This window comes from Gouania willdenowi, chromosome 4 (genome assembly GCF_900634775.1).
Source record: "Gouania willdenowi chromosome 4, fGouWil2.1, whole genome shotgun sequence".
In the NCBI taxonomy this organism is placed as follows: Eukaryota; Metazoa; Chordata; class Actinopteri; order Blenniiformes; family Gobiesocidae; genus Gouania; species Gouania willdenowi.
In genome coordinates, this window is record NC_041047.1 from 43,397,736 (window position 1) to 43,414,762 (window position 17,027).

A 17,027-nucleotide genomic window follows, 5' to 3' on the forward strand; every position below is an offset into this window, starting at 1 on the left:
GATTTGAACTGTGACTCAGTCACACTGCAATAATCTGAACAATGATCTGATCAAATCAACCTGTTACATTGTTTATCAAAGAAGGCGTTTCAAATTAAAAGTGAACTTTATAATTTTCACGGATTTCAATGACATTTACAAGCTTTGGGAAAAATCCATGTTCTGTGATTTCTAGATAGCCCAAAAAGATGACATCACCGCCTATTCCTTCCATCAACCCGCCTTCTTTCACACATACGTGCTTTTGGTCTACCTTACGCATGGTGGGCGTGTCAGCAGCCTGGACCAGAGAATACGTATAGGAGAGAAGCGCGTAACTGCAGGCGCGCAAAAAAGTCTAGACGGGAGAATAGACCCCTATATGACTGACATAAAATGTGAGGTATTTTGGAAATGTTTTTCTAAATTTGTGTAATAATTAAACTTTGTAGTATTATTAATAATGGCACACTTGTTAAGAAGAAAATTTCAAACTGGCACAAAAGTTGCCGACCCCTGTTCTAACCTGTAATCTTAAAAAAGGTAAATTCCATTTCCAATGATCGGATTAGCATACCTCTGCCTTCTCTCCAAGCAGCTCATCCTTGACAGCTCTCTCTTCTTCTTTAGTCATCCTCTTCTCATGCTTTTTGAAGTACTTCCTTTTCCTGGCCTGGAGGTTGAACCATGTGTAGGCAAAGGCACGGACTTGGGGCAGCAGAGCCTCAATAAACGGATGAAACTCATCCTAAAGAACACAAAGATAAATATGAGCACTTGCATGCGCCCAGCTGAAATGTACACTTCGTGTGATGTATAACAGTACCACCGTGGACTGTACCTCTGTCTTATGTGGCAGTAGTTATTACAAAACAGTGGGAGAGACTTTCAATTACTCATGTTACACAGCACATTTTTCCTTAGTTTGTGGTGATTACAGGAAGCAGGGTTTTCTTTTTGAAATTGAAAGCTAAATAAAATCCTTAATTTGTCGGATGTTCCTGCAGATGAAGAGGTTGGGCTGAACTTAAAAATATGGTATGGCAGTTCTGGTTTTGATGCCACATTTCATCAAGTTCCACTTAATCTTACAATCACACAGATATCAAGGGCTAGATTTTCACTTGACACTGAGCACCAAGGTGAAACATGGAAAACTATAACACTTTCTCATTTTGAATCTTCGGTGCCAGTCCCATCTCTCCAGATAAGTAATCTGGTAGGGCATAAGACATAAATACTTGGAATATAATGAAAAACGGCTAAATTCAAAGGTGCACGAAACACAAAGGAAGCAATGACATTTGACCCTCTTGCTTGCAGTAGAAGCTTACACGCTGCAGTGTTTACAAGATGGAGGACTACGTGGAGATAATGGATGCTCCGTCGACTCCTAAGTCGGTTGTGTGTAACAAGCAAACACCATGATCAGAAACGGAGAAATGTGCCCATGGAGCGGCCATATTTCAACACATCTGAGCACTTAAGTGTCTTCTAAGCAGAGATTGAGATGGACAGTCAAATTCTGTACACTGATTCTATGAGCCAAGGTTAGGATGCCAGAATGTGAGCTTGTAACCTGAACGCTTCTGTAGAATTATTATTGGGGGAACTAGAATTGGTAAATGTGCAAACACACACACACACACATCGTAAAAATGAGTTGACGAGAGCTGAAGATGATGATTCTTGGAACAGCAATCAGAAGAGAACAAAGGCCCTGGAATACACCCTAGTCATGCTGTTGGTTATCACAAGACCAGCAAATGGTGAAGAGTGGTGAAGCACCAGAAAAACAAGGAAGTCCGATAGAGGAAGCTGTCTTTGGCATCCAGAGCAGCCTGGTGTGAAGGAAGCAGAGAACCTCGATCAAACTTGTAGTTTTATATGTAGAAGGGTTATATTGATTACGACATGTATCAGGGTTTTCTTCTTCTCTTCAGCCTCTCTGTGAAGGTGGTCGCAATCTCTGTGCTTCCTGCCTATCCCCCCCGCTCTGTTTTGTCTGCTGTCTCTGTCGTGTGGATCTACAGGAGACTCTATTTGCACTCAGTGCCCGCTTAACTTTAACGTGTCTATGAAGCTACATCTGTTTGTCATGTAGCGCTGCTGCGCTCCGTGAAACAATGATCAGCTTTAATCAGCTTCACCTGCTCAGAGCATTTGAACAACATCTCATCAGAGCTACAGAAGATCTGTGGATTAAGTTGTTCTGTTGTTGTGGACAAGACCATTGATGCTAGTATTGTAGTCTGAAACATCATAGGTTAATGATAACTTCTGATACTTTGTCCATTTATTTGTGTTTAATCATTACAATCTGGAATGATGTCATCAGGATCATTTAAATTAGGTTAATTTAAATTAAGTTGATCAAAACCTAATCAATAAACCTGCTCAGATTCGGTAAACCATTGATCCCCGAAGGGGAATTGGGTGACATTAATGCTGCTCTCATACATATATATGATATGAATAATTAAAAATGAGCAGAACAATCCATGTCAGTACAACTTACATCAACCTTTTAATTGTACTTACTTTATTTTTGACATACATTTTTGTTTAATTGTGTTTTTTTATTTATTTATTAGTATTTATTATGTTTCCTCACATGAGTTAAAAACAAATTTTCTAAAAAAAATTCATTAATATTCCTAAAAAACAGATTTTTAAAAAATGTATGTGGAAAACAGAATTTGGAAAAAAATAAAACGCATATGCATTTAAATGTATAAACTATTTTTAAAAATTGGAAATCTAATCGCAATATCTGTCAGAAAAATCGCAATTAGGTTTTTTGTCAAAATCGTGCAGCCCTAGCGTGAAAGCACCCTTGTGTCACTGTTTTAATAGGATTTTTCAGTGACGGGTTGCTACCGTCTTGGGAGAGCAAAGGTGCGCATGTAGCTGTGGGGTGGGGCAGGCGACGGGGGGTGCGGAGTGTTTACGACAGTGACATAACCAAAAGGGACCTTTAGGGGAGCGCTAAGCGCAAGTTACTTAGCTCTGCTTTAACACTAAGACTCAAACGATGAACGAACTCACAAGTAAGCAAGAAGCTACTTTGGAGCGTTAACGTAAAATGGAATCAATCTTGCAGAAGATAAGTGCTTGACTGACGGTTTGACGCCACTTTATTGGATTGCTGCTGAGACCAAGACATTCAAGACTACAAAAACAGTGCTAGCCTGAAACAAAAACAATTGTCTTATCATTGATAGCCCCCCCCACACGCCAGCTCAAGGTTGTGACTCTATTTCACCATAGATAAATGTGCAGATCTGACGCTCCGTTCCCCCCCCCCCCCCTCTTTTCCACCTTCACTCACTTATCGCCACCTGGATTTCTGTCTTCTAAACCAGACCTGCCAAGGTCATCATCCCTTTCCCAGGTAACCACCTGCCCACGTGCTATGGTTTCATGACTGTGATTGATGTGTCTGTTGGTTTCTGTCGCAATGTTGCTGATGAGTTTTTTCATGATCCCAAACTCTGCCCCTCCCTACAAGGGCCTAGTTTGGTTTTTGTTCTTTTTTACCACTTCTTTCTTACCCATTGTTCTTATCCCACTCCGTATCTAAACATGATGGCGTTGAAAACTGCAGGTGTGTTGATGTGTGTTCTTTCCGCTGCAACTACCAAGTTAAATTCCTTGTACTGTTCTACTGTACTGTAGCTGCCGAATAAAAACCATTCTGATTCTGATTATTGATTACGTTTAATAAATCTGTTAATCTATCTGAGAAATTGGCATGTCCAAATCCTTGGAAACACCAGCATTAAATGTTCTACGCTGACAGGACCATGGAGTGAAAACAGTCAAAAGTTTTGTGTCACGTCAACATGCAGAACCTTTGTCGACACACTGATCCCAACACATCAGCATGAATTGGGCTTTAGAGCCTGTCAACTGAGATCCTCTGCACTTCATCAAGCTGTACTTGGCCCGCTAAAGTAAAAGATGCCATGGAAAAGGCTGAGAGAGTAGCGATACCTGCAGACGTGCTACTCAAAGCTACATAACAGTTAGAGCCAACACCATTGAGTCAATGATTGGAAAATGAAAAGCTACATGGTCCAAACACAAGTGATATTTGTATCACACACAGGCCAACACATTGGTGCAGTACTGAAAGAGACAGCTAATAAATGTAAAGTCCAGTATAAAGTATAAAGGCCCTGTCAAAGATCAACCGTAGCAGTGGAGGCAGTCAATAAGGAAACCAGGCTCCTTAAATGCTTTCAACAAGTTAACATGAAATACCTGATGTTTCTTTTGTTTATCATGCATATACAGTTCATAGGTGACTTTACCAAGACATTTTGTGATCTCATAAGGACCCTGCCATCTCGCCAGCAGCTTACTGTCATTGGATGGAAGCAGCAGCAACACCCTTTGCCCCGGATGGAAAATTATTTCTCTGGCACTCTTGTCATACCAGGTCTTCTGGCTCTCTTTTGCCAATCTCATGTGTTCATGTGCCAGTGCCGTCATCTGCTCCAATTTGTCCCTCATCTTCAGGACATAAGCCACCACATTTTCAAGCTCAGCCTTTGGATTCTCCCAATGCTCTTTGAGAAGGTCAAGTGGGCCCCTCACCTGCCGACCATACAACAGTTCAAAGGGGGAAAATCCTGTCGACACTTGTGGCACCTCTCTGTAGGCGAACAGTAGGTAGGGAAGCCACTGGTCCCAGTCTGACCCAGTTTTGGATACAAACTTACGTAACATATTTTTCAAAGTTTGATTAAATCTTTCAACCAAACCGTCCGTCTGGGGGTGGTAGGGAGTGGTCTTAATGCGCTTTATCCCCAACAACTGATACACCTGCTTTAACAGCTTAGAAAGAAATGTTGTGCCACAGTCAGTGAGAACCTCCTTTGGGATGCCTACCCTTGAAAAGAGTTGTAGAAGACAGCCAGCAACGTGCTTAGCTTTCACAGCTCTAAGAGGAAAGGCTTCGGGGTAACGCGTGGCATAGTCACATATTACTAAAATGTACCGATTTCCTGAGCTTGTCCTCTCAAGGGGACCCACTACATCCATGCCTATTCTTTCAAATGGTGTATCTATGATCGGGAGCGGCTGTAGTTGAGCACGGGCTACAGTTCTAGGGAATGTTACCTGACATGTCTCACAGGATGCACAAAAGTTTTTAATATGCAAATCTACTGCCTACCCTGCGGAGTGTTTTTTGGAATGCTAGGTGACCTGCCCATGGGATTGAGTGACCCAGCTCCATTACTTTATATGTAAGGCTCTGTGGTAAAGCTAACGTCTCAACCTCACCTTGTCGCTGGTAAAGTATGCCATCTTTTATAATATAGTCTATGTCAGAGACACAATTTACTCTGCCATTACTCACCCCATCAATCTCTGAGACTATTTCAAACCATGGTTTTAATGTGTGATCAGCTTGCTGCAGCTTAACAATATCAGAAGGGACCAGATCATTAACAACCAGTTCGGGGCATGCTTCAGCACCGTTGATTCTGGCTGTACTCCACAACTTTTCCCTCTTTTTCTGGGCCTTTGACTTATGTCGCTTCACTGGTTCTGACCCTAGGTCAGAATGAAAAAAGGTAACTCTTCTAGGGTATTTCTTTCTTTCTGAGCCCTAGTCATTACACTATTGCATACAGCTGGTTGGGCAATTTGAACTGATTTATTAACAGGACGTTTGTGGTGTTTAAATCGTCTCTCCTGCTCTATTAAGTCAAGTAGAGTTGGAACATCATGCCCAAGAACAACTGGATATGGAAGTGTGGGCACTAATGCTACCGTGAGAAGATAAGTCTGACCCCCTACTGTAAGATAAATTTCAGCTGTGGGATACAACTTCTTATCCCCATGTACACAACTAATGTTGGAAGTCATCTCACTCCACATTTCCCTTGGCACTAAACTAGGCAGAACAGCAGACTGAAAACAACCCGAGTCAAGAAGGGCCTCCTCTCGCTGACCATTTACTAGTGCAGGGGTAGTAAGTGCTTCACCCTGAAGTTGAGAATGTCCTGGGTGGGTGGGTCTGGGAAAGGAACATAGAAAGAGAGGGCTTACTTTGTCTGGTGGCAGGGCATGAGTATTGGGTGTGACCAATCTTATTACACTGATAACAACGCACATCCTGCCTGGATGCAGAAAAAGATTTCTTATTACTATTTGGTTTACTAGGGGAAGTTTGTCTTGAGCTAGACTGATGTCTGACCTGTGAATGACCACTCCTTTCACCCCCATTGGACTTACGTCTGGCGAAGCTGTTGTCTCGGCCCAAAGTGGTTCGTCTTGATCCCGTTCTGGCTGACAGATAAACCTCTGCAAGACAGGCAGCCTCCTCTGCAGACCTTGGGTCCCGTTCTCGGATCCAGACTTCAAGCTCAGGTCCCACCATTCTCAGAAACTGCTCTAGTATTAACATCTCTGATATGTCTTTAACTGTGGAAGTCTTTGGCCTTGTCCATTTATTGAATAGATCCTTCAGCCGCACATAAGAGTTCACGGGGTGATTAACCTTGGTTGATGTCCAGGGAACGAAACCTTCGCCTATAGGTGTCAGCTGTGATCTCATATTTAGCCAAAATGACATCTTTGAGTTTATCATAGTCCTCTGTGTCAGCAATATCCATGTGAACATAAGCACTCCGTGCCTTACCAGTGAGTAGAGGGATCAGCTGAATAGCCCACTCTTCTCTTGGCCAACGGCAGACAGTAGCAATTCTTTCAAACGTTGTCAAGTAATGTTCAATATCCTCACTAGGAGAGAGAGGTAACAGCTTTGGCTCTCGCGGGATGTTAGGTGTCCTCACTGGTGTAGGTTGCTGTAGCTCCTCCTGCTGCTGGAGTTGGCTTGGAGCCACACTATGATAATCAATGTCATCATTGTGCTCATCTGGAACAAGAACTCTGTTCTCATAGTCCTCTTTTAACTCTCTCATCTGTGTTTGAATCTGAGTAAACTGGTGTTGCATACTTCTCCATCTCTGGTCTTGGCGTCCAGACTCTTTTTCCATCTGCTGGTCCCTTGATGCCTGGGAGTGGACCAGAGGTTTTACCAGTTTTGTCAACTCCTCCAACCCGTCTGGGCTGCTGGCTGCTGATGCACCCTGCCGCTCTGCTGAGGTAGCTGGTTCACCATCATCTGGCTCCACCATCAGCTCCCCTTTCTTTCCTCTGGTCATGGTTCCTCCTTAAAGTGCAGGCAGAATCCCACTTCTGACACCATTTGTCAAAGATCACATTTCAATCACATGCAAAATACCAGAACATATTTAATTGTTTTATCTTGATGTTGAGCAAGTCCCTTAACCCCGAACTGCTCCCCAGGCGCCGCAAAATGGCTGCCGACTGCTCCTCAGGGATGGGTTAAGTGCAGAAGACAAATTCCAATAATGTACTAACATTACATGGCCAATTAAAGGCGAAAGCCCCGAAAGCCCCGATTTAATCTTTCATGTCACTGCTAAGTTATTTATCAATTAACTGAAATGTATTTTCTGTGTTTATCACTAGATGAATCCTGTGGCCTGAACCATGTGCTTCACCATTTGACCAATAAATTAATTAAACCAATACAACAAAAATGTGTTTCTCAATTTCATTAAGCACTGCAGTTTATCACAGTATTACAATTGACTCTTTTTTAAATTACAACAGTTCATAAGTGTAACAGTCCATAAGTAACGTCACCTCGTCGTTACAGGCCCAAAGACAAAAGCTTTCAAAACTTTTATGTTTGAGAAATTAGAAATTATTTCTAAAAAAAAACTCTTAGATTGGTGAATGTGTTTTCATTCTTTTTTTTTTTTTTAAGCAAAAGCACTCGCCACACTGTCTCCAACTTTTGCAGTCAAATAGTTTTTCATCAACAAAGATATGTTAAACATTTTTTACTTTTCATTGGGTATTTTGTAATTTTTTTATAATATATCATGAACAGTTCGTATCGTGAATTGACTATTTTGTTACACCCCTAGTAGGCTAAATACTAGGGATGTAATGATTCACTCAACTCCCGATACAATTCGATTCACGATACTGAGTTCACAATACAATTCTCTCACGATTTATTTTACAAAATGGGACTGTAGAAAAATGATGACTGAAAAATATTCCTTTTATTTTTCATTGTCAAAGGAATCCCTTGATGAACTATTTAAAACAATGCAATTTAACTAAAAATAGATCTTGAATTAAATAAATAAAGGAATAATACAAATGAAGAAGAAGCCTATTCATTTAAATTCTGTTTCTACAGTAAACAATGCAAAACTGCATAGTAGTTACTTTTCTTTTTAAAAGTGCAACTGAAAATGTATTTTGTGCCTTAACAATTGGATTTAAAAAAAAAAAAACAAAAAAAAAAAAAACAGTCTTTGCCCTGTATTTAGGTCAGATATTTGTTTGGACCAGCAGAGGGCGCTGGTAACCCAGTGGTCGGTTGGCATGAAGATATTTGGCAGTGAAGAAGAGATGCTCCGCTAGCAGACAGAGCTAATAGAAAAACTTGACTTTTACAGATATTCACGTAATATTACAGATATTTTTTCGGTGCTAAAGGGGTAAGGAATCATTTATGAACATGTTTAAAAGTAGAACGCGGCCAGAAAGAAAGTATTAGCATATTCTGCCCGCCCCCTTCTGGAAAGCGCCCTCTGCTGGTTAAAAAAAAGTACTGCGATTCAATTTTCACCGTATCGATGTGAATCGTGATACCTATGAATCGATTTTTAACTGCCTTACAATTAATCGTTACATCCCTACTAAATACAGACCTATGTTTCATCGAATTTGATTTTTTAGAATGAAATTCTGGTTTTCAACAGAATATGACTGAAGGACGTGAAGATTAAAGATTAAATTGGGGATTTCGCCTTTATCGGTCATATTCTGTATTTTATTACAGATATGAAATTTGTCCTCTGCATTTAACACATTTCTGAGGAGCAGTAGGATGTGAAGATGTTGGACATCATTTGAAAACTATGGGAACTTGCTGTCACAGCAGAGGAAATGGTATATTCACTACTTTCAAGTCAGCAGCTATGAGTGATAGTTCCATACAAGGTTTTCTGAAAAACCTTATCTGAATAAACAAAACCTTAACATAACAAGCTATGAGTGATATTTCTGACAAATGGGATAGACAAACTGTGCCTCTAAGAATGTGTTTTCAACGGGTCAATGCAAAAGCCACAAAGCGCACTTATGTGACTCCAAAGCGTGCCGTACTCAACATAGATATGGCCCACATATTCTGACCATTCCACAATAATTTTTCTCGTAAGCCGGTGGATGAATGTTAACTGCGTTAGGAATGACAATGGCAGCGGAATCGTTCATGTTAAACACTTTGGTTGGAAAGTGACAAGTGAATATTTTGTTAGTATGAAAAAGAGAGGATAACTATGTAGGAAAAAGGATGTTAGGAATGGAGCTGCAAGGCAAGGGAAGAAGAGGAGGGCCAGTGAGATGTCGATGATGCAGTGACGAAGGACATGCTCATACTTTCTCACACAATGCAGGCCATTGGTATGAGAAAAGAGGACAAGACACAGAGAGAGACCCACTGTGACAGCCACTAAATGAAAAATGCTTAAAAAAAGAAGATTCCTTGTCTTTGAAGGAGCATAGGGAAGGATCAAGAAATCAGACTCCATAGTGACAGAACAGCAATATGAGTAACTGCAGTCATCAGCCAAGCCGGCATGTGGGCATGCATGAACTCTTTAGCACCACACCTGATACTGTGACTAGAGGATGGATACAAGACCGAAGCCCGATGGGACCCGACAGGTCGGGTTTGGACAGGTATTTACAACTGGTGGTCGGGCTTGGTCACAGTGTCCTTTGTGCAACAGCGTTCTTCCATTCCTGCAGCAGCAGCAGTAGCAATGAGAGCAGGATCCGCGCTGCAGACAGGAGCATGGAGCAGAGGAGGACAGCTCTGAAGCCATATACCATTGAAACAATCCTTTTTCTGCACAAAAACGTGGATTATCCTTATCTTTGATACATGGATTATGTAAATAGATCGACTGAAACTCTTGCGTCCCTGTTTGTGTTTACCCCGTGCGCTGATCTGATGTTGGCACTAACAGTTGTTTGTTAATAAAAGCTGGCTTACCACTAAAATAAACGTAAATGTCATTTGTATAAGTAAAAAATTAGGTTTTAACTGTCGGGTTGGACTCGGATGAGAAAATGTGGCTCGATTCGCACTCCAACTGTGACACAGTTATTTATTTTTGCGCATGTGCCTCTACATGCATCCGTAGAACCAAACAGTAGTTTCGTCCACTGTGCTTGTCTTCTTTCAGTCTCCAAGCTGTCTTCTTCTTCAACTTCTTCCTATTCCGGCAGAGTGGGACGCCTCTCCAAGTCACCGAGAACGCGCATCAACGTCATTTGAAGTCATAATTGGGAGTCATTGACAGACCGGCCCACTTCATCCGTATTGTGGGGAGCCAGCCAGCCAGCCAGTTGGCAACACGAGTTTTATGTCCCCTGATAAAAAAAAAAAAAGCTGCATTTGATGTTGCTTTGGACCATATCATATTGTAATTTTTAACTGTAAACTTAAGTAGCCTAGAGTTAAATAATAACAACAGTATAGTGATTTTACAGCTGTAGTGATTGTAATGCAAACAGACCTACCTTTGTTGTCAGTGAAATGCAGTGAACATTCCAACCTATGCTGAGCGATATGGACCAAAACTCATATCAAAATGGTGATATCTGATATTAATCTTCATAAGTTCATGTCAAATGAAGTTTGGCCAGAAATACAATTCTGGGTTAAATTTGCTGATAAGATAAGATAAGATAATCCTTTATTGATCTCACAATGGAGAAATTCACTTGTTACATTTGGCATAAGATCACTCGTGGGTGTGCAGAATATACAAGAAATGTGCAGACAGTTAAATAGTAAAAATAGGTATCTTATGTACAGTAAGTAAAAGCAAACATCTTGAGGGGATGTAGTTATAACAATTAGGAAATAAGGATAAATACAAATGGAATAAAACAGACTATACAAACTAGAGTATCTAGGTGCAAAGTTAGAGTTCTAGTGCAGGTTGTCAGTAAGTGACGCTGGTACAGGGAGTAAAGTGGAGCTGATACGGAGATTATTGATGCAAAATGCCATACAGACTCATTTATTTACAAACAGCTGCACAATATGTGTCACTTTTGGCTTTTTCACCTGAGTGAGTTCTGTAGTGTGGCTTGTTATGGGGAAGTTCTGGGTAAGAATGCACTCAGCGATCCATCTAACTGAGCTTTATATGCTGTTCTAAGTAGTAAAGCAGCGACTCCTAAAACAAGTATTTTATACAAAATACAATATATATTGATATATGCAATATTGTAGTTTTCTATATCGTCAAGATAGAAAACTTGATACATCTTAAATCTCGATATATCGCCCAGCGCTAATTCATAAATTATAAAACAGCCTAAATAAAACATAAATGGGTATATGAAACACATTTGTTTATTTAATATACTTACAGTTCATATACAAGTCAACACATTGCATATTGACAGTTAATTTCACATTGCTTGTCTTTAAGTTAGACATTACCATTTTATTTTCATTAAATATTTTCTCTTAGTTTCTCATGCTCACTTATGTGGTTCTCTGGTATTCACTAATGACTTATTAGACTTATTTGTTGCAGACTAAATTCACATCTTTTAACACTTTTTGAATTGAGAATATTTGTAGAGTTTGTGATTGGCGTATTTTTCATGGTGACTTACGACATTCCTTCCCCCGTGGAGATGCTAAAATCTCAGTTACTAATCTTACAGACGTGTAACTGTGCTCCATCCTGCTGCTCTTTAGGACGGTAAACTCTCTGTCCCATTTTCCAAGATATTTACACAAGTTCTTTATTTTTTTCACCGGAACATCTTCTTACATTCAACCATCTCTCTTCTGAGTTGTTTCCGGGTTTGTTCCTGCTGTCTGCACTAATCTTGCGAGAACTGTCACCCAAGCAATTTCAAGTGGCAGTTCTCACGAGGCTAGTGACAGCATTCAGTTTCGAGAGGCAGATGAAAGTCTTTTTGTATTTATCTTTTAGTTGTTGTTACATTAAAATACGGGATATTTATGGTAAAATACTAATACGGGACGATGGCGGGAAAGAGGGATAAATTACAGGAGTTTCCCGGCCAAAACGGGATACTTGACAGGTATGTTTATTCCCCCTTGCTTTTTCTCTTTCTCATGGCCCGACCCAGCGGCCCACCAGCGGACGTCCCACTGGGGAAATCCCCGGTGTCCCCGTATGCCAGCCCGCCCTTGCTACGTGTCAACATTGAGCTGTTGACTCTGAGAGAACCTATAACATCATCACAAGTTCCACAGTGTGGATAGGAAAGATATATATATTATTTATTTTTTTTCTTTCTTTTGGTAGCCAGAACATCACCATAATTGAATCACCTGGTTCCTTGTCCCATTTATCAATTTTCCTAAAAATTTCATCCAATCCATTCATAACTTTTTAAGTTATCTTACTAACAGACTGACTGACACACACAGACAGGCAGAATGACAGATAAACGGAGGATAAACATAACCTTACCGCTCTTTCGCTTCGCTCTTGGCAGAGGTAATAGTAATAATAATGGAAAATTATCTTGACTAGAACATGAACTAAAAATACAAGGGTCAGTCTTGGTCCACAACAGGTGGGGGTTGACCGGAAATGATAAAAACTATAGAAAAAAATTATATTCAGGAGCCACTAAATACTGTTCAATTCCAATCATTTACAAATGAAATTCTTTAAAATATGTGTTATCACTTATTTATTCCATCATTATGCTCTATAAGTTGTTTTTTATAGCATTCTGAGCAAAATGTTTAGTCGGACAAAGGGGGTACTTGGATTCAGAAATAAGAGAAAGGGGGTACTTGAGCCAAAAAAGTTTGAGAACCACTGATCTAGATAATTCATTTATTAAAACAAGGTTTTTCTGAAAACAGTTCAAATTACAGTAGAAAATAATCTACAAGAGCCTGAAAACATCCTCTGCACACCAAGAAATACCAGTGAGATGTTCACACTGTAAGATAGACAAGCAACTGAACACTGCTGAACATCAGTGTATCTAATAAGGGATGACGAAAAGTAAGCTAATCACACTGAAAGGTGATGGATACCCAGCACTATTTTCTGTATACAAAGTTGCAGAGCTGTCCTGCAATAGACTGATGGTGGCAGAAGCGACTCTGAAGAGAATAAGTGGTTCACAAAGAATGAAGAACGACATTATACAACAGAGCAGTCCTGAGATCATTACATCGTTCCCAAACAATGATATGCTAATGTTAGCTTCCTGTGGTGCACTGATTTTGCCATCATCAGGTGAAACACACAGGTGCTTGGGTACAGTACTGTTGGAAAGTTTCGTGTTGTACAGTTTTCATAAAACTTTGTCATCTTTCTAGCCAACATCATCTAGTGAGATGGGGAGTGGCCCAGCAGTAACTTGAACGCACCATGTGTGCCTGCATTAGGCAGGTGGCAAGTGTGTCATGTTCACTTCATCTGTAATGTGCAACAGTACAAAACCTTTTTCCGCAATGCTTCATTGATACAAAATATTTGTTCCTTTTTCAAAGCATTCCTGTGTTAAAATGAAAACCAGTAAAAATTTGTGGCATTCTAACACTAGTTTTGTTAGTAAACTGTTCATAAATGACAAGTCTATTTGACTTTTTAAACTGTTTGTGGTATTTCTTATACATTTGCACTCAAACCATGTAGTCAAACATTTGTTAAAGATCACTATTCTAAAATGACCCAAAATGCATTGATTATGGTTATTACCCAGTGGATAACAACCATAAAGAAGGTGGCCCTAAGATGCTGTTGTAGGTAATATCTACAACGGCATCTTAGGGCCACCTTGAGGTTTTCTTTTTCGAGAATATGATCATTAATTTATAACAATACAAGAATAAAGTTGTAATATTATGAGGAAAAAACTTATTTTGTAATGAAAATAAAGTTGTAATATTATGAGAAAAAAGTTGTAATTATACAAGAAAAGTCTCTGCTCTGGAAATAAACATTGACAGCAGACAAAACATACGAGTGCAGATGGGCCAAAAGATGAAGTATTTCCTTATATTTGTAAAATCTATAGTGAAGTGCAACTTCACAAAGCGCGGCACACATCTAATTTTTAATGCACTGCATTTGTAGATGTGGAGATGAAGACGCACTGCAGTTCTTTGTCTTTAAAGTATGTCTTTATTCTGCTTTTGTATATATGTATGCTTTTCTATTTTATTTATATATTCATAAGCACTCAAGTGCTTAATGGGTGTCTTGGGTGCGTAACTTCATTCTGCACATGTTATCATTTGTATGAATGACAATTAACTATCCTTGAATCATTCTCATAAAATTATGACTTTCTTCATGTAATATTTTGACCCTATTCGCAAAATATAATGACTTTATTCTCACAATTACAAGGGTTGTTTTTCTTGTTAACTTATAGGGTTTTCACGGCGCATCATCACTAGGGGTGTGAAGAAAAAAAATCGATTTCACGATATATCGCGATTTTTGGGGTGCCGATTTCAAATAGATTTTTTAATTTAAAAAAATCCATTTTTTTTTTATATTTGGCAGTGTGTAATGCCTGCAATATTTATGTATGCACAGACATTGTATTTTCATATAATCTGTTCAGATCAGTGCTTAAACTGATACCATAGGATACATTATTTTTTTCTTATTTTGTGCATTGTCAGTAACTCAGGGAGCTTTATCCTTAATGTTCTCACTTAAAGTTGTTACAATGCCATCATTATGTTGTAATGGTTACTTTCAGACTCCTACACAGTAGTTAAAGTGAAAAGAAACTTGTTGCACTTTATTTTATGATGGCAGTGTGTAACACTGCATTTTCTTTTTTCAGTGAAAATGTGCAAAAACACTAATAATAAATAATAAATAGGATGTTTTGAAGCAAATAGTTTGGACTCAATTTGTCCTCTGAATGATCAATATCTTCTGATGAACATATACAGCAACATGATTTTTCATCTCTACATTTAATTTTGATATTAACTGGGTAGAATATATTATATTGTATCGTATCGCAACATCCTTGCCAATACTCACCCCTCGTCATCACCGCTTCATCAAAAGTTATGAGAGGAAAGGAGGCGCTTGTGCTTAGCGAAGCTAAACCAGGATCTACAAGGCAAAAATCTGGACAACATCCGGCCCATTTGACAGGTAAGTGAATTGTTGATAGCAGCAGCTATTAAAACTAGGTAGTTGATGATATCAGGATACGCAATAGATGGAAGACTCTCCGGGTCGTCATTGATCCATGATGAGGGAGCCTACTTGAATAGATCTGCACCACCAATAAACCGTACCTTCCCTTTCCTGTGGACCAAGTCTTTCCCTGTATGCCTTTGCATCTATACCGCATTTGAGGAGCTTTTCTGTGGTTTCGGACATCTATCCATCACAGTGTTTATCTCTGAGTGCCTCCAATATGGCTGCGCATTCGAGTTACTGCTCAGAATGTGACGTAGGTGAAAACCCTCTATACAATTTTCTTTCTAGAATTGACTTTTTTTTCCCCCTTGTGACATTGAGACTTTATTCTCATCATTTTCTGAGATTTTTCTTATAAATTTAGACTTTATTTTCAAAGTCTTTTTCTCTCAAGGTGGCTCTAATTACATAAGGTGAAGTAATTATGTCCATAATTAGATTTTTTTGGAACAATATATATATATAATTTCATATTTTTTGTTGTAAGGAAAAAGGAAGTTTTTTGTTGTTAAAAGGTTGAATTCACCAAATCTTTTATTACAAACTGTCTTTGATGAGTCCACAAAACTTTTGGCACCAAAGGGGTTTTATCCAGTTGTATATGTGTAATGGAGTAGAAACACAGTTTGTAATGAATGTCTATCGATTGCCTTACTTTTGTTCCTGCCTCTACACTTGACACTGTGATCCTTCTTCTATGGGCCATGCCTTCCTCACCGGACTTTTTTCCGGTGCCCGCCCCAGCAGAGGCTCACAGGAGGCCCTCTGCCGGCCGCTCGTTCAGCTCAACCTCAAACTGCAGCCATTTTCTGCTGACTAATGAAAGACAGCTAAACGAGGACAAGTCTCTAGCTGAACTTCAACTTGGCCTTCGGGCTAAGCTAGGCCTGGTTAACCGAGCCCATAAGGCTCCGTAACTTTCAGCATACTGGCACGCGTGATTCAGCTCTGCCCCATCTGTCTGAATGCCAAAGACATGGCACGTATACTAATGTTACATGGACACGTTGTTTTCATTGGCGCTCACAAAACTTGATTAAGAAATCGCAGGATTTTAAAGTTGCTCCGTTGTACCACACTCAGAAGTGTCAGTTCACGTCTATTACACAAAAATGTCTTACTTTATAGTGTTTTGAAATGTTCGGCTGACATATGACACACATAAAGCCTTTGTAAGGATTATATTTTGCCCCTATAATCTTTCTTATATCTCTCCGTGGTGCCCACTTCCGCTTCGGACGGTAGTGTGTTTAACAGAACAGTGGAGGAGGTTTTGCCTCAGCACACACACTCACAGCCGGCTCCGCAGTGAGCTCAGCTCAAAGCACTCAACATCTTTCCCCATAGCCGTCAGTCAAAGATGTCCAGAGGACACCTAGGTGCTCCAGCGGGGAAAGGCACAGGGGAGAGCGGCTCGGGGACATCCACAGTGCGGGATGCTGCTGCTCCGTGACCCGCTGTCAGCTGCCCAGCCGGGTTACCCACTCAACTCCTCGCACTGCGTATTTTTTAGAAAACACCCAACAGCACACGGACAGGAATTGACATCCTACACAACGAAATAGCCAGTCCTACCATTATGAAGCTACTGGGTGAATTCAGAGCTGCTCCATTCCCGGTGCTCTCTGCGGGCCGTGCTGCCAGCTGCACCGAACTCCGTTATCCGACACCAGGAACGTCCCGCGTCAGGCTCCGGGCTCCACGGCAGTAACACCCCCC

General features: G+C 40.1%; 1 protein-coding gene across 2 annotated transcripts in view; it reads right to left on the minus strand.

The window, feature by feature from the left end:
- The window catches only part of nfic (nuclear factor I/C), a 53,267-nt gene extending 36,240 nt beyond the window's left edge, over positions 1–17,027 (minus strand). For both annotated transcript variants that reach the window (XM_028444066.1, XM_028444065.1), the window contains exons 1-2: positions 16,884–17,027; positions 557–727 (exon numbers count right to left, since the gene is read on the minus strand). In XM_028444066.1, coding sequence (XP_028299867.1) covers positions 557–727; positions 16,884–16,886 — 174 coding nt within the window. In that variant the 5' untranslated portion in view covers positions 16,887–17,027. The remainder of the gene's footprint in view (positions 1–556; positions 728–16,883) is intronic.